The 18,373-nt window shown below is 35.9% G+C and overlaps 1 protein-coding gene across 1 annotated transcript in view; it reads left to right on the plus strand.

Moving 5' to 3' along the window:
* The window catches only part of PPHLN1 (periphilin 1), a 63,119-nt gene that overhangs the window by 21,621 nt on the left and 23,125 nt on the right, over positions 1 to 18,373 (plus strand). Inside the window, exons 6-9 of the mRNA XM_038153007.1 lie at positions 4,466 to 4,716; positions 8,219 to 8,298; positions 11,322 to 11,441; positions 13,935 to 14,075. Of these exons, the coding sequence (XP_038008935.1) occupies positions 4,466 to 4,716; positions 8,219 to 8,298; positions 11,322 to 11,441; positions 13,935 to 14,075 (592 nt within the window). The remainder of the gene's footprint in view (positions 1 to 4,465; positions 4,717 to 8,218; positions 8,299 to 11,321; positions 11,442 to 13,934; positions 14,076 to 18,373) is intronic.

Raw genomic sequence — 18,373 nt, forward strand, 5'->3', positions numbered from 1 at the left:
TTCTTGAGTTGCCTAAAGCTGTTAGCTCTTAATTCTTTGGTACTTAAATTTGTGTTTTTCTGGACTCTTTGCTATTTCTCTGTCCTTATCTATGATTGACCATAATTTCTCCCTGTCAGATAAAAGAGGGTTTTAGTTTAAATATACTTTTATTATGTGGGCTGATCTTGCAGAAGGTCTAATGGTACATTAACAATGGCAGTAAAAAGGAGGAGGACACTAAGAAGAAAGAGCAATGTGGTGGGATTTCCAGTGCCATTGAATTGCATAGCTTTACTATTCAATTAAAGGACGTAGAAGCATTTTTCTCTAATGTTGCTATAATATTCAGATTGTCTTATTTTTTAGTCTGTCCTGTCATGACATCCTGAGGTGGTGGCAGGGAGAGAGGAGTTGAGTAGCTTTCACACTGACTGAGGTGGACAAAGATTTGCTGTTTGCTTGTCGTAACTTCAGAAGTACTGCATGCAGCATAAAAACCACGAAACATTTATATATCTTCAATTTTTTTTTGTACATTTGGTATTTCTGGGCACTCTATTCTGCTTGAAACAGTGTTTCACAATGCCCGTTTCCTTTTACCTTCATGCAGAAAGCTGTTAACAAGATTACGCTGGCAGGTCCTAATTATGTTAATTTCATTTGGAGCAAAATACAGATATCACAAGTGCTCTTGTTACTTGCTTAGTCATAAAATGTTGAAAACCAGTTGTCAATAAGAAATCTTACTGTCATTTCAAATGTTCAAATGAAAGCCATGGAAACCAGGTGCAATTCTTTCTGTCTATGATGGTGTAATTCACTGTATTATTTTAGCTTAGGATAAATTTGCATAATCATCTTTAGGCAATAACGAGAGATTATAGCAAATCTCCAAAGCAGAGCCTGAGTAAGTTGTTGTTTTGTTGCACAACCATGTACTGTGTACTTTAGAAAGAAATGGAATGAGTTCTGGGAGAGGGGTGGCTGGAATCTTGCACCACCTACATTTACTTTGAAGATGTTAAAATTGGAGGTGTTCTTGCCTCTTCTTTTAGAGGCTGGGGGCGTTGTATATAATTTATTAAATATTTTCTACATCATCTTATTCATGTTGGTAACTCTTGCGATGTCCTGAAAAGGCAGGCAAAAGGAATTTTAGTTTAACTTTTCCTTTTCCTCCCCCTTGCATCTGCGTTATGAGGCAGAAAAAGTATTTTCAGTTAAGGATTCAGTTCAGATCTTGACTGTTTTATCTCTTTGCACTGAAGTCTGGTGTTGCAGAAGCTATTTATAGCTTCTTCAATTTATTTATAAGTTGAAGGTATAAAAGTGTGAGAGTTATTTCTAGGCAAAGTTAGTAATTAAGCACAAGCCTGTAAATGGAGTGTTTAATCCCTTTGACAATAGCAGTAATCTTTCTTGGATGGAAGGGATCACAAAAGCATCTCTGACTTTTTAATCTAGGTTATAAGCAGCACTCACCTGTGAATTACTGGAAGACCCTCCTGCTTCTGTTCCACACAATATGCTGTTTTGTTGCCAGTGTTCAGCTCAGTGTCAAAAATGAGAGTTATGATCACTATGGCTGGACCATAATGTAGATTAATGTTCCAGTTGAAAAGTTGAATGTAACGGAATATAGAAGTCCCAGAGAATAGTGAGCATGAAGTATTGTAGGCTGTTGCCCAGTAGCACAAATTCAATGAGCGTGATCTAAGAGTCCTCTTAGAGTAAAACTTTTTCCTTTATTGCATGTGATGTGCTTCATGTACCCAAGTATGGGTACATACTGATGGGCATTTCACTTCCAGGAAGTGATTTAATTTTACTTCTGAGAACTCTTAAGAGATAAACCTGACACACTGGTTTGTGTTAATCTTTGTTTCACAGAGCTTAAGCTATACCACTGTTCAGTTTCTGTTCTGTGGGCAACTGAAAATCTCCTCAGTGTTGTAGTCCTTCAGTTTTCTGCTGCACAGAAAGTCATACCTTTGTCTGTTCTGTAGTTGTGTTTTGTCCTTGAGGAAACTGGAACTGATGGTGAACTGAAATAGCTGTCAGGCTGGAGCTCTTCCCCCAGCTGCCCTTGGTGAATGGTATATCACAATGTGGCTGTTTTTGTAACATTTCAGAAGCTCCTCCAAGACTGTCAGCTGTAGTGAGAACTTCACGGTCAAGTTTCATCGATGTTAACAAAGATGCTGCTTCCTGTTGCAACACTGCTGAGAGAACAAAATTGTGCTTTTAGGATTAAGTGTGAATTATGAACACAAAGACTTGAGGGATGCTGTATAAAAGGGATTAATTCTGTATTTGTTGTTAAGGGCAGTAGCTCTATTTAAAAGTCTATTTTGCATCTCTATTAAATATTGTCCCTGCTCAATAAACCTTTTGAGTATGTGTTGGAATCTGAAGCATGTGCTTAACTGCTTTGCTGAATTGGTGGCTTCATTACCAAATTGCAGGTGTATGTTAGCTTAAGTATTTAAGGAAAAAAATAACTGTAAAACAATGCTTACTTTATTCTGTTCAGTGTGTTACATTAATGGAAAACATCAGAAATGCTATGCTGTTGCTATGCTGTCCCAAACAGACTTTTAATATAGTCAATGGCATGAATGTTCTGTATGAGAGATGGTCTAGTTAAGAATTGACACTCAGTGATGAAATAAAAATTCAAAAATTGAAAGTGAGATTCTGTTTTAAGGTGCATAATATTATTGCAGAATGTGGCTTTCAAATGTTTTCCTGTTTAAAAGTGTGTTTCAATTGCAATTTTGAAAATTCTTATGTGGATACTAGAGCATTTATTATACATGTGCAATAGCTGGGGCTCTGTAAAGATTACCATAACAAACTGCTCTGTATACAAGGGTTTAATAACGTGGTCATAAAAGTGTGTTTTACACATAAAAGTGGTGTACTGGTCTGCCAGAAAGCTTGTGCTTTAAAAATAAATAACATTATTTAAAGAGAGCGATTAAGAAGGAAATGCAAGAAAAAGTGGGCTGTGCCTAGATCATTCCTGATAAATACTTGATCAATATGTTCTTTAATAAATAAATAACCCCCCACTTAGCTAGAAAAAGTAGCTCAGTGCACGGTTAATCTAATATTCCTCAAGCCTGAATTTACACTTCATGTCTGTTGCTATATAAAATGTTCATACATATAATGAAGATGTGCTTTCCATGCAAAAAGTAAACCTGCACTGTGTAAAACACAGCCATGTCATAGGGGTTTTGTTTTGTGGTGCTGCCTGTGAAGCTTCTGTAGCCCAAGACACCTTTGGCACACAGAAATCCTTTGTCATCTGTCACAAATATGGGCCTGTGCTATGCTGTAGGAATTGTACATCTTTTCTTCTTCTCCACCAACATGAAATTAGCTGTAGCTGCTTTGTGCTCAATGAGGCCACCACGTCTTTAAGAGACATTCCTCTCTTTAAAATACTGGACTCTGATGTGAAATAGGAGAGAAGATACATTCTGATTTACTAGAAATGCTATGAAATCTTGAACATTTCGATGGACAGGCTGAGAAGTACTTGCTGCTCTTACCAATGCATCTTCTGACCAAGGCAAAAGTGACAAGTCTAGATTCAGTTGGCTCGTATGTCTTTTAGCTCTGAGATTCTTTAGGACAAGTTTGAAATGATACTTTGGTTTTTTTCACCTTTACACATACATGTACATTAATATGATTTACAAATAACCAACACATTTGTGCTGTGGTCTGGAGTAACAATATTTAAATTTAGTACAAAGTTTGGGTGTTTATTAAATTATGGTTTTAAATCAGTTGGGTTTGTGACATTTTACATTAAAGTTCAAAATTAATATTGTGTGTTGTGAGAAACATATATAGGAGATATATGTCTTCATGTTTTCATTTAAGAGTTGACCTTGGGTGGATTCATAGGTGAGAGAATAGGTATTCTGCAGATTTCTTTTTGTCTGTGCTGGATATAAGCTGAAATCTGTCAATGATATTTTGTGTAGCAAGGTGTGTGAAATCAAATGGGCAATATAGGCCCTTGAAAATAAGAGAAAAACATAGCTGAAAAATGCCAGATAATGTAAGCAATATTTGCATAAGCATTTTTATCTATTGTAAATTAAGGCTTAATTTCCTGGGTAAATGTACTGAATCTGAACAAAATAGTGAGAGAGACATTGTCAATGTCTTTTTCTTACATTTTAGCTATATTATTGAGAAACAGAAAGGAATTAGCTTCTAGTAATGAAGTACCTCAGTGAAATCTGAAAAAAAATAGGTTTTTCTTCTTTTACTTTTTTCACTTGCTTTTCATCCCTTGCCTAGTACTCTTAAAAACACTGAAGATTTTGGATGCGTTTGACAGTTAACCTGTTTGTATTTACCAGGTTATGGTAAATACAAAGGTACAACCGTTGCCATTGTGCTGTTCCATAAACATTGGAAGGACAAGCGAGTTACTTGTAATTTTCTGTTGTCTTCCAAGGGACGTCAGAGATGGCTTCAGAAGAAAAAGCTTCTATTCTTCTCATTATACCAGAGATCGATCCCCTCACAAGAGGGACTCTCCTTTCTTCAGGGAATCGCCAGGGAGCCGGCGGGATTCTCCGCACAGCAGATCTGGCTCTAGCGTCAGCAGCAGGAGCTACTCTCCTGAAAGAAGCAAAGCCTATCCTTTCCACCAGCATAGCAGAAATATGTCATCTTTACATAAAAGAAATGTTTCTTCTCAGCAAGGTAATGCTGGATTAATGATGGGAACAGGTTTGTGAGGTGAAACTGCAATTCACTGTAAAAGCCTTTTTTCCTTACGTGCTCTTTTTAAAATGGGAAAAGCTGACATTTTGTACTATGTGCTGTCTGCTCTGGTTGCTTCATTGTACTCTCTGATCCCTTATGTATTTCATGTGGGAGATTGTAGGGGTTATTTTGGTATCAGGTCTAGACTGGCTGTAGGAGTTTCAGCTGCACAGCTTTTTCTAGTATTTTAAATTCTTTTTAGCATCAGCTCCTGTTATTTCTTGATGTGCTTCATTGGATTTCCTGACAAGAAACTTTGCTTCATCTACAGCAGATGAAGACATTTCTTCTGCAACCAGAATAAAACAGGGATTAAAAAATGGAGAAATGAAAGTACATACTTGTTTCATTTTCTCCAAATTTTGCTAGGCTTTTGAAACTGTTTTTTAGCAATTGCATTTCAATGTCTCTCAGATCTTGCTCTCCTCAAAGAAACATGAAGCATATCTCGGTTGAGTCTATTCTGACTTTTTGAAAGCTTGGTTCTTAATGTTTCCCAGAAGTCTGATGAATTATCTGTTTTGAAAATATTTGAGGTTTCATATTTAAATTATTTTGGGGGGAAAAATAGCTTTTTCTAGTATACTACAATCTTAGCCACTCTGTTTGTACAGCTTATGTAAATTAATCCAATTTGATTTCCCATTCTGCAAAGGCTTTCTAGTGAAGTATGCAAACCTACTGTTCATTTTGGCAGCCTTTTAAAAATTAATTAGATTTTTTTTTTACTCACTGAGAGGACACATTGTGTTTCCAGAGTGACACTGAACCATTATGTAGCACTTCTTGTCAAAAAAGATCTTTGAAGTTTTGTTAACATTGTTTAAATATTGAGGAATAATTTCACTCCTTACAGAGTAGAGATCGTCTTTCTATTTGGGCATTACAGTGTTTTCAACATTTTGTAGCAATACTTAGTGAACATAAATTCCTCTAAGTGTAGGGAGGAAGAAAAAAATAAGATAGTTAACTACTTTTCTAGAAGGTGTGCAGCTTGTAATTACTAGGGACAGGAAAGCAATGTTGTGAGGAAACCATACAAAATTTTGGAATGTTTCATTGTTTTTTTTAAATTTTTTTGCTTTGATCATGTATGCATATATTATATGGTTAGAATTACTCAGACAATAGTGGAGGTAGTGATGTAGAAGCAGATTCATTCACAAACCAGAAAAGATGCTGATCAAGAGAGGAGCTTACATCTAGGCCTATAGTTTATGATATTTTCTCCTGTTTACATGGTTAAATACCTTTCCCAATCACCTTTAGATAAGATTTATGAGATTTATAGACCAGCTGAGTTTTACACTGGACTATTTCTTTATTCCTTTCCCTGGAAAGGAGAACTACTAAAATTTAGTAGTTTTAAACTACTTAAACTACATCTAATCCTTTAGATGACTGGATTAAAATACCTATTTGCAAGGTATAAATGGTTTAAATAATACTTTTAGAATAATTTTTGAATGTGATTTGCCTTAGGTAAGCTCATGTATGGCATATTTAAAAGGAACATCGAGTGTGACATCTCATATATGTCAGCAGTGCATTTAAATGGATTTACAACATGCAAAGTATATAGTATTTCATGTGGAATTTGCAGTATAGCATCTTTCTAAAATATCACAATGCTGTTTAAAATCATGCTATCTGAATAGGTTTGGCCACATGACTTCCACTAAAGAAGAAATAACCCGTGCTCTACAGCCCTTCATACATTAGGATAAATACAGAATTTAAACAAAGAAAACTGTGGGGACGTGAAGAAGCTTGGTAAAGAGAGGGAAAGGGCAAATTGAAAAGGCAGGCATTCATCTGTGATGGGACAGCATGGAGAGGAGCAGGATGGGATGTTTAATTTTACAAGTAGGGCTTTGGGGCTCAAAATAGCCACACACATTCTGAAAGAAATGGCCTAATAATGTCTTCTAATTAAATGGTATTTTTTCACTTTGCTTGACTTTGAATAATTTTCTGCTGTTTGTATCAGTTCATTTCATCTGTTCAGGTGCAAACATATAATCCATTTCAACTGACACAATCTTTAAAGAATCAAGTCTGACAAAGTAAGCATGTGGGAGGCAGAGTTAGAGTAGTCCATGAATTTAGGAGGTGGCTTGTCTATGGGGCTGAGAAGCAGGTATCAAGGAGCAAAACTTGTGTTACTTAGTGGTGATAAAGGAGATGTTCTGTGCTTTGTTGCTTTGACTTACTAAATTAAAGCGATATTTAAAGCCATAATGAACAATCACATTTATAGTTCTACAAAAATAATTTCAATCCCAATTTTTATAACTCTTCAATAGCTTTTTAACTTAATCCCTTTATTAATTGTATTTATAAAATATTAATGGAAGCCAAAGTAAGGTTTTATTACCTTGGCTTATTTGTGATCAGTCAACTGTTTCCAAGTCAGTGTGAATAGTCTGGTTAATTTAGGCCTACTGACAACTTGTTTGCTTTTTGTACTTACCTTTTGCAGATCTCTGAGATGTAATCTGTGGACCACAACTTGGAAACTAGTAGTTTACACTGCAGCCAGTTCTGTTGCTGTGGGCTGCCTGTAACTGGTCTCTGGCAAAACTATGCACAAATTGTGATTAGCACTGTGAATTTGATTTGACATTTTGTCAATTTTAACGTTTATAAGAAAGACAGTGATCTTACAAGAAGCATCTACTCCGTGGTGGATAGAATACAGGACTTTCCCATGGCAGGTCTTTTCAACATACTGTGGCCTGCTAAACTAGTTTATGCACCACCCAGTTACCTTGAGTGATTGACTGGTGTCTAATATTTCAACTGTTTCTATTACTGCAGGAATATTAAAAAGAGAAATCGCATCATCTTGCGGAATCACACTGATACACCCTTTCAGTTAATGACGGGAAAAAGGACAATGGGTTTTCTTTAATGCGTGAAATTACACAGCTGTATCTTTTCTCTCATTGGGAAGAGAAAAAAGTGTTACCAGTTTTTATTAGATGATGTAGTATGTAGATTTTAGAGAATCATTAAGGTTGGAAAGAAAAAGACCTTCAAGATGGAGTCCAACCTTTGACGTAACACCACCCTATCAACTAGACCATGGCACTAAATGCCATGTCCTGTTGTTTCTTGAACACCTCCAGGGATGTTGGCTCCACCATCTCTCTGAACAGCTGTTCCAAGCTTAGCCACTCTTTCAGTAACGAGATCCTTCCTGGTGTCCAGCCTGAGCCTTTCCTGGCATAGCTTGAGCCCATTTCCTCTTGGCAGTAGTTGCCTGGGAGAGGAGTTCAATTCCCATGTTGCTACAACCCCCTCTCAGGTAGTTGTTGAGGGTGATAAGGTTCATGTCTGACATGAGAAAATTTCACTGCAATTTTTCTAAGCCAGTAAGCATATTTGCAATATATATTTTTAATTTCTCAGTCATTAATTTTTTTCTTAATTGTAGGTAAAGAGAGGACAGTTCAGTCACTGAAAACATCAAGAGATGCATCACCTTCAGGGTCCACAGCAGTACCTTCCTCAAAGGTGAATTTTCTTTTTGAATACTTCACACTGGTTTTAGATTGTTCATTGTTGGATTTTTTTCCTCAGCTGGAAGGAGACACTGCACATGCCTGTTAAAGTGCATATTCCTTACGATATTACTTCCTGTTTCTTACAATAGGAATAGGACTTGTTCTTAGAAGTCTGTGTCGTTGTATGTTAGTATTACCACTCATCTTGACACAGACACACCTGCCATGTATTCCATGGGGAAAATAAACAGGCTTTGGTTGTGCTATGTCATTCTAAGGCTTTTCTCTTACACATTGCTTTTAGAACTGCTGTGCCAGCTGGTTGCCATTGTCCTTAAGGGGGGAGGCAAGTGATGTATTTTCAGTGATGTAAATAGGTAAAGTAAGATAAAAGCTACTACGCACAAGTTACAGTGATTTGGATCATAAAATATACTTTATAATTAGTTCACTTATTTTGTTTTTAGACTCGGCACACTGCAGCTTAGTATCAAATCCTTACTTAATACACAACTTTGAGAACAAGGAGGCATTGCAAAATCTCTTGCTCTTGTGTTAATGTGTAGTATGAGCTTGAGCTCTGTAAGTGCTCTGCTTTCTTCTTCAGTCAGGTCTGATCTATGGTGTATTGCTTTTTTGCCATCAGTTTGCAAGTATGTGCTGGCAGTGGGTATCCACTTGATATAGGCTATGCAAAATGAAACCTTGTTTGATGGAAGTCATTTCCCCAGACAGCATAAATACTTATTGGGTATGCATCAGCTGCAGAAATGGAAATACTTCATGACTGTTAATTGACTTTTCTCTTCAGCCCCCCAATCTCCTTATAATGTAACTGCCCTGTGTCAGTGGAGCCTTTTGGAATCAGCCTCTCGGCTGGAATTGCACTGAGCAGTGAAGTTACCTAAGTGCTTCACTGACTCAGAAGTAGTGACAGAAGCAGTCTTGGCAAAACATGAACATCTCCAGAGCCAGAGTGTTACAATTTATCAAGGCTTGAGAAATTAGTTATATACTATATATTAGCAATTAAAGGAGGTAATTTTCAATGCTCTAAGTTATAATTTAGCTCTGAAATTCTTACAAAGGTATATGTTTCCATAGCAATACCTCTTTTCACTGTAGTATCTATTTGCAAATCTAAAAAGGTATTTTTATCTATAATTATTTTTGGCATATTCATGCATGTGAATCAATACCTCTGTATGTTACCTGATCTTAGCCACCTGTTTGACTATGGCATGAAATCTTTTTGTGGTTTTCTTTATTAGCTGTATGGACTGTAAGCTTTGGAGGCTGTATACAACACAGAGCAGAAGGTGGATGTGTGAGACAGGGACAGCTGCTGAGCAAAGTGACAGGCTTTTGCTTTTCTATGTTATTGATGAGATAAAAAAATACTAAAAAAGAGAGAGTTCTGTTTTTTGGAGGGTGGGGGACAGAGTTTAGGTTTTTTTATGAGATCTATTAGGGTGGTTGTTTCTTGCAAGTTTGCAGCCTAAATAGCTGCTGCTATTTTCAGCTGAGAAATGTGTTCCTGTTCTGACTCTTCAGCTGAAGTGTACCTGTGCAAATACCATTACTTTATTCCGTAAAATTCACTCAGGATTTAATTTGTATTTATAACATTCAACCTATAGAATTTAGTGAGACTAAATTAAACAGATTTTTTTTTCTATAGTCCAATAGATATTAATTAATTTCTTTTATGGCTTGTGGAAATATAGCAGATTCAGGTTATGTTAGATTTTCTATGAATTATGATACTCCTTTCTTCTAAGAGCCCTCTTCATGTCCCTGCATATTGAACTTTGTCACCTTTGACTTCACTGGTTGTAATTCTGTAATTTGCACTTAAAGAAAACAGGGATTCCTATTGGAACATTGTGTTGCAGTTCTCTTCTGGATTCAGATAAAGATGGTGTCTTTATGACACAAAATCCTGGAAGGGTTCTGTGAATTGTGTATTATGCCATACTACAGTACAGAGGTATTTGCATAATATTTTGTTTGAGGTAAGAATGAAAGATGTGAAGACAAGGGAGTTTTGACACTGGCCATTTATATAACTTAGAATGAGCTAATGAGGTAAGAGGTAGAGTTTCTTTCATTTGGGTTTTTGTTTGTTTGCTTTTTTTTTTTCTACCTGTTGGCTAAGATGGAGCAGGCATTTGGTAGAAATTGTTATGGCCTTTTTCAGGTAGTAGAATTTTTGTATCTCTTTTTTAGATACCCATCTTAGTGTTGCAATTTTTAATGCTAGAGTGATATAGATTCTTTGGGTGCTTCTATACATGTAGTTGATTTAAGCTAAATAGCCACGTAGTTGTAACAAGATTTATAAAGCTTGCTATTCCTAAACTTATATTTGTCATTGTGTGTTTGCTACTCTGATAGTAAAAGGCAAATAGAATTCTTAGAGAGAAATAATTTTTTAAACATTATTTTTGTGAGAATTTCCATTTGAAAAATAGATTTAAAAGAACATAAAGCCATGACTGACTCTATTATAAATGATTAGCATTCCCACAAATAGAAAATAGTGGATTATAATGGAACCAGGTCTGATCACTTGATAAAGTTTGTAGAAAATATTTTTTGTCCCTAATTAGCTCAGGTTTTATACCCTACCTAGTACTTAACAGTTTATTTAAAATTTTTTACAACCTTTTATGCCTGAAAATCACATTGAATTACTAGTTCACTCCACTCTTGTATCTGACTTCTTTCAGTGCCCAACTGGTCTCAGAAAATTTTTCTGTTATCTCTAACCTGTGAATTTAATAAACCTTATTTGGAAAGTATAGTGGTTTTGAAGCATTCCACTGACTTTCATTGATTTATCTTTTTTTCTCCTCTCTTATTTCTTTTCTTTTTAAAGAAATTTCACAGCAAATGAAATAATTTCAACCTTCTTATTTCCTATTTTAAAATATTTTAGGGAATGGAATAACTGTTTATTTTAATTTTGAAGATTTTTGCCATGTGTAAGTGTATTTCATGTTAAACCTTGACTATAATGTTTTTGTACAGGCCTTGGAGAAGAGCAGCAGACTATCAGAAAAGGAACTTGCAGAAGCTGCAAGCAAGTGGGCAGCTGAAAAGTCAGAGAAGGCTGAGGAAAGCAATTTACCCGAAATAACAGAGTATGATGTAAGATAGGATTATTTATCCACTTATTTCAAAATGTTACAACAATAGGCTCTTGTTTTTCTGTTCTCTTCATAAAGGCACATTTTGTAACTTAATCCTGAATTTTTCTGCCTATGCTATGAAAGGGAGTTGAAAGGGAGTGAGAGGGAGACTAAAACCTTGCGATTTATTTATTTTGAAAAAATACACAAAGCCACAGTACCTTTTGTTTTGCATTGATGTTGAGCTGCAACTGGCTCAACAATGCAGTTTCAGCAATAAAGTTTCAGCTCTCCCAAGTGCTCTCTAAGGAGCTCTTGTAGTAGTGTAGGTCTGTATGCCTGCTGAACTCCTTAAAATTAGGAGAGGACTTCTGAGTCAAAACATGAGTGTACATGTAAAACATAAGACTTAAGGAGAGAAGCTCTGGTTTGTTGAGTTCTTTTTTAAGTTGTGCCAGCCTACCATGTATGTAGTCTTTTTCAGAAAGCTGTCCTCCATTATATTAAATATAAATCTTACCTTCTTACTGGAGGGGGTATATTTTTTATTTTCCCCAGAATCCTTATTTCATAATTAGTCAATGTTAATTATTTGCCAGTTTATTCCCTTTTGTTTTCACCCCTTCTTGCGTCCCACTCCCAGCTATATTGAAGTGAGATTATAGCCCTTCTCAGTCATTTGTTATACTGCTCTTTGATAGGATGTCTTTTTTGGATTCTTATATGTTAGTGGAAAATGTATTTTTCATTTAAAAGAATCCAAATAATCTGTTTTGATTCTGTGATAATTTTTTCTTTAACTTTCACTTTGTTTCAACTTTAGAGGCATTCTTAAAAGAAGAAAAATAGTATCTACTTCACCAAGTCAGGTCTTAACCTTTCCATTTAATGGGTTTGATTTTTTTATTTGTTTGTAAATAATTTTGTGGAAAATAGATGTGTCTTGGGAAGCATCACATTTCCACTTGTAAAATATAAGGTCTAGGTTAGAGAAATAAACTCACTGAATCCGTATTTATCTGAACTTTCAAGTGCTGTCCATTGATGTAATGGATGAATGCATGAGCAGCTTCTCAGTAGTGGTCTGGAAGATCTAGTTAGATACATAAACTGGAAAAAGCAATTAAAAACAGAAAAAAGGGGAGGAAGCGTTAGAGTGAAAAAAAAGCAACAGCTGATCCAAGGATGAATACATATGAAGGAAAACAGATGCATGGACTTTTCTGAGAGGTTCAGCAGAGAAATATCACAGTGGTTCTTGATGAGGCAAAGGTAAGGGAAGGGAGGAAAGAACAGAGTGGGCCACATGGAGAAGAGTTGTTTAAAGCATCCTCCACACCTCGGAGAAAATTGCAGTGGCAAAAAGATTAAATGTATGGAATCAAAATGAAGCAATTGTAGTTGGTTGTGGTCCAGTCTGAGATGATTTATTGACTAAGAAAGTGGGCTGTAGAAATGCTAATGAAGGAGGTGAGACATCTCATTCTGAGTCTTAGAAGAAGGGACTTCTTACCTTGATTAGTAGGTTGTCACATATGAATTGCAAGAATTCTTAACTTTTTCCTGTTTGTATTACATACTGCTTGGTACTTGAACTTTGTGTTGCACTGAGCTTTTTAGTAGCTTTCACTCACTCTCAGGCATTTCATTCTTCACTGGGATAGCAAGGTTTGGGATTCAATCTTAATGGTTTGTGTTGCTGCTAAGGTTTGAGCGTATGTTCACAGGACCACTTAAGCTTTTTACTTCCTTTTTATGTCTAATGCTTTTCTCTTTCATGTTAATTAAGTCTTAAGATTCTTTACCTTTATTTTTGAATAATAAAAACTAGTTTTCATCTTTTTCAATTTTCAAATCCTATTTTAAAAATTACAATTTTTTTCTATAATACTGGATTTAAATAATGCTGTAAAACAGAATTGCTGTATTTTCTGTATAAACTCCTTGGAGCTGGCATCTGTTTTCTTTGGAATAGGAATGCTTTCTTAATTTCTGTTCTAGAGGGAGAAATCTTTGAATCACATGTTTGCTTTTGCTATTTGATAGTTATTGCAGTGCCTTTAATAATAGACCTGTGGCCCTGAATGCTTCAAGAGTTCTACCTGACAGCATTTTTATTTTGTTGATGCCTATGTACCTTTGCTTTTGTTACTTTTGTCCTTTCCCAGAATACTAGTCACATTTTCATTATGGATTTTTCTTGCTTTCTGGTGTTATAGATACCACATACACAAATCTCTTCCCAGTGGATGGGCAGGTAGAGGTTATCTGACATCATTGCCTTTACACAGTTAAGGCTGTGTCAGAGGAGATTTTATCCTGTCATGTTTTCTAGGTGTTTTAAATCCATATTTCTGTATCTATCAAGATTGTAGCAATAACACTTCACTAATAGCCTTGATGAGCAAACTCATATCTCTGATGACTGTGTTTGGGCTTTTGGGGTTTTTTTTCTCATACTGTGATTGTTATTTTTCTCTGAAAACTGAATTTATTGTTGTTTTTCTTTAAGGCTGGATCTTCAGCTCCATTATACATTGAGCAAACAGAGGAGACAGAGGCAAATCTAACGGATAGTACGGAATTGTACGAGGACAGCCAGCTTCTAGGTCGTTCAAAAGCAATTGCAACTAAGACAAAGGAGATTGAACAGGTGAGCCTTCTTGGCATTTTGTCACTAGTACCCTAATGGCTTGCTCTGCTAGAATTACCTTGATTTATTTTTTCCTCCTCCTTGGAGTGTAATATGAATATAATTTGATTTTTCAAGATAATGTGGTATCATCTCCAACAGTTTGATTCCGAAGAGCCATGGCATTTATCTGCACATGGAGATTAATGGTAGTTTTCTGCTACTTACATGCAACAACTGCTGTTTGACAGTAGACTGCCTCTTAACAATAGTGTCAAGACAATGACTGCCTCTTAACTCTAGTGGTCTTTGTTCAGTTGCCTGTGGGGCCATTTCCTGGGCTGCAACACTGCTCCTTTTTATTGACACTTGAAAAACAGCTATCTACTCTATTGTTTTTGGGGTTTGTTTTTTTTCTTCTCTTAATATTGACTTTGCCTAATCATGTTCATGGTGGGCACAGCTTTCCATGTGTGCAGGGTCTGGCTGGGATGGAGTTTTACCAGAGTGTGCTGTAGTTATGAGAGCCATGATGCAGTTGGTTTATCCCTGTGTGTCTGTTCACAGGGTCACAAATGGCCTAAAAGAGCTAAACTTAGGACTTCTTAAAAATGACGAACTGAAAAAAAAATACACAGGGTAGGAAAAGATTTTTAAAAAAAAGCTGTTGTGATTAATTAGCCTTATGCTGGTGAATGTATGGTTAAATTTCCCTAGGCCCTAAGGACAGGGTTATAGTGAAAATAAATGAAAATTTGGTCATAAAACCCAAATATTGTTTTCCTTCAAGACAATCAGAAATAAATTATGAAAAAGCTTTCTTATAAAATACAAGCTTACAGTTCACTTTACAGATTTAAATGTTAAGCTAAATTTACTTTTAGATGCTGAGAACCTAAAGTAAACAAAATAGTATACAATTTTCTACAGACTGATTCCATACATAGTAGGAAGATTCACAGTATTTTATTATGATGACTCATTATGATATTCATGATGATTATGAAAATCATCAGGTCTATCCCAACAATTTTTTTTAAATCCAGAAAATTTAACTGCAGATCCAGAAGTTAATTTTAAGTATTTATGTGAAAAAGTATGTAGACTATTTCCAGTCTTAATTTTTAATGGTTAAGGGTTAGGGTTACGGTTAGGGTTAGGGTTTGCTGCTTTGTTTGGTAGAGGTTGCACTTAATTCTCGGGAAATCTAGATTATGTTCTATAAAATAAAACACTTTTAGGAACGTAGTTCAGAAAAGCCTGAGGAATAACTTAGGTTTGGATTTTGCACAACCAGTTTCTCCTGTTGTTGATTTGAATATTGAAGTTGTCAGCTTCTGCAGAATTTAAGTAAGATTCTAGAATGGTGCTACAAGTATTTTACTGAACTGAACAAGATTATTATTTTCTTATAAACCAGGTACTGTGAATTTTTAAGAATTGGACAAGATATTTACTTAATCATTCAATATTAAGACTGGAAAATGATCTATTTTTTTTTGCATAAATACTTAAAATTAACTTCTGGATCTGCAGTTAAATTTTCTGGATTTTAAAAAAATTGTTGGGATAGACCTGATGATTTTCATAATTGTCAAGAATATCATATTGAGTCATCATAATAAAATACTGTGAATCTTCCTACTATGTATGGAATCAGTCTAGAAATTTGTATACTATTCTGTTTCCTTTGAGTTCTCAGCACCTAAAAGTAAATTTAACATCTAGATATATAAAGTGAACTGTAAGCTTGTACTTTTATATGAAATCTTTTTCATAATTTATTTCTGATTGTTTCTCTTGAAGACGCAAGTAATAGCAGAAAAAATTATTTGGTTCAATGGACTTCTTTGCAGTTAAATTTCATTCAAGTGTTTAATGTAGTATTTCTGGAATGTAATTTTGTGGGAGGATTACTAAAATAAAATGCTTATTGCAAAGACTTATGCTGCAAGAATGGTGAAGCTGTAATCCTTCTGCAAAGCAAGATTTTCAAGAGGTTGTTTTCCAGTATGCACTGGACAGCTATTAAGGTGTTTAAAATAAGTAAGAAATGAAGTCAGACAGGGCATGTTCCACTGGGTATGTGTTAAAGAATTGGTGAGGGCCCAGCTCATGTTTGAGGAAGTGAGGTTTGACCTATTGAACTACTTCTACTTCTGTCTCCTGATTTTTTCTTTCTCTCAGAGCACCAGATCTAATGATGTTTGCTTTTTGGTTCATATTTATCCTCAACCTGATTGCCAAGTATTTCTTGGCTGTTTCAGACTCCTGATAAAACCTTCTTTGCTTTGCCCTCTCCACATCCATTTGTCTCCAAAGCTCTAACCTGAAAAAGGAGTAAAATTTTCCAAATATGTACTTCATAGGATGGTACTATTTCCTCTGGGAAAACCCAGAGGCAAAAACCTGTGCTGACAGAACATGCACGGTGTCGCAATGAGCAAATCCATTGCTGTGCAGGAGAGAAACAGGCAGTCTGATGCCCTGGGCAGGAGGGACGTGGCAGCTTGTGATATAGTCTGTTTTTTCTCTTAAGAAAAGCAATCAAAAATATCCCTTGAGCAATTGAATGAAATATTCATCCAGGTGTTCTGTTTTGAATGAGTCCATCGCAGTATCTTGTGTATCACTTGTATCACTCTTGTGTAAAGTTGCCCCTGCCTTTTCTCTAAGCTACAATAACACAATTGCCAGTTTCAGAATTTTAAATGAAGCATGATTGTAAGTGATCACTTGGCTCATCAAGAAAATAGTTGTATATTATTTATTTGATGGGGGACTTACTGCAAACATTCATGTAAAATCATGTCATTTGAAGAAAAATGAAGTTCTTTGTGTGCTGATGATGGCAGGTATTGGTTTGACAAAATGTGTCAAACCAAGGGCTAGTTGCTGTTTGCTATATAGTGACTATCTTTTAGGATTCTGCAGTTGCTTTGCAAATGTTAACTGAAGCTGACACAAAAAGAGGAAACTACAAGTTCTGCTCATGGGTAAAAGCTTGGAAAAATTCAGACACTGTTTAAACAGAGCCAAGAATTTTCTGTGTCACTCCCAAAGTAGAAAAACTTTGAAGTATATATTTCATTTGAAGTGTGCCAATATTACTTGGAAAGGTGGGATATGGTTGCAGATGCACAGATGCTTGAAAACATTTCTGAACTGGGACTGCAGATCCTGGGCATTTTTTGTCTCATCTTTGAAACCGCGGGCATAGTGACATTCTTGTGGAAACACCGAGGTTGCATAGGACTTAGCCCAGCCCATCTCCTCAAAACAGGGCCTTAGATCAGGTCATTCAGGGCTCTGTCAAATTGAGCCCTGTGTATTTGTACTGAAGGAGGCTTTGCTGTTTCCCTGGGCAGCCTCTTCTAGTGTCTTGAGCTCTTTGTCTTGAGCCCAGCTGCCATCACATTCCAGAACATGGTTTCTTTCCACCAAGGACACGGTTTCTGTTCACTTCTTCTCTTGACAGCTTTCTGTCTGCATTCTTGAACTGCAGAATCCCAGCTCCTTGGTGTGGTCCCCTGCTTTTGGGACCTGCTCCACTGGTAGTGGGCTCTGCTGCTCTCAGGGAAGGGTTGATTTCCTAGAACCCCCGGGCTCAGACACTTCATGATTGGAAGAATAGGGTTTTTTCTGGTACTTCTGCATGGCAGGTACTGTGGAAATGGTTCCTTTCAATCCAGGTGAAGAGTCTTTTCAATCTTTGTTCTTCTGCAGGAGTGGAAATTGTGCAGCATTAATGTGTGTCTCATACTTTAATATATCCCATTATGTGTTTTTTAATGTTCTGTCCTTAATAAAAAGCTTTGGAGAGTTTTTGTTTTTGTTTTTTGGTTTCTTTTTTTTTTTAATAGAATACTGAGATAATTAGCTTTCTGGGTTGGGATGTTTTTTGATTGTTTGGCTGGGTTTGTTTTTTTTTTTTAAGTTAGGTGTTTCCTTAGATCTTTAAACATGCATTTCTCTCTTTTCTTTGCTTTTACAATTCTGAAATAAGGTGTTAAATGTTGTCTGAGCATTTACCTGAGCCTTGTGAGGTAGAGCCCTATTAAACAGATGCTTAAAAGATTGGTCTGGTTACTTGTAAACAGCATTGCAGTGAATTTTGCATCTGCATGTCAGGATCAATGAATGTCTATAGTTTGCTAATGTAACCATTTTGTGCACTTTTTAAATTTCTTTGCATTTAATGGCCTGCGTTATGCATTAAGGTAATATTTTGGAGTTGTTTAGTTTCTGGTTTTATATAGTTAAGGATCAGCTTATGCTTTTAGCATGTAATGTGCTGAAGTGTGGTGGTTTTTTTTGGA

The sequence above is a fragment of the Motacilla alba genome, chromosome 1A, assembly GCF_015832195.1.
Source record: "Motacilla alba alba isolate MOTALB_02 chromosome 1A, Motacilla_alba_V1.0_pri, whole genome shotgun sequence".
NCBI classification, from domain to species: Eukaryota; Metazoa; Chordata; class Aves; order Passeriformes; family Motacillidae; genus Motacilla; species Motacilla alba.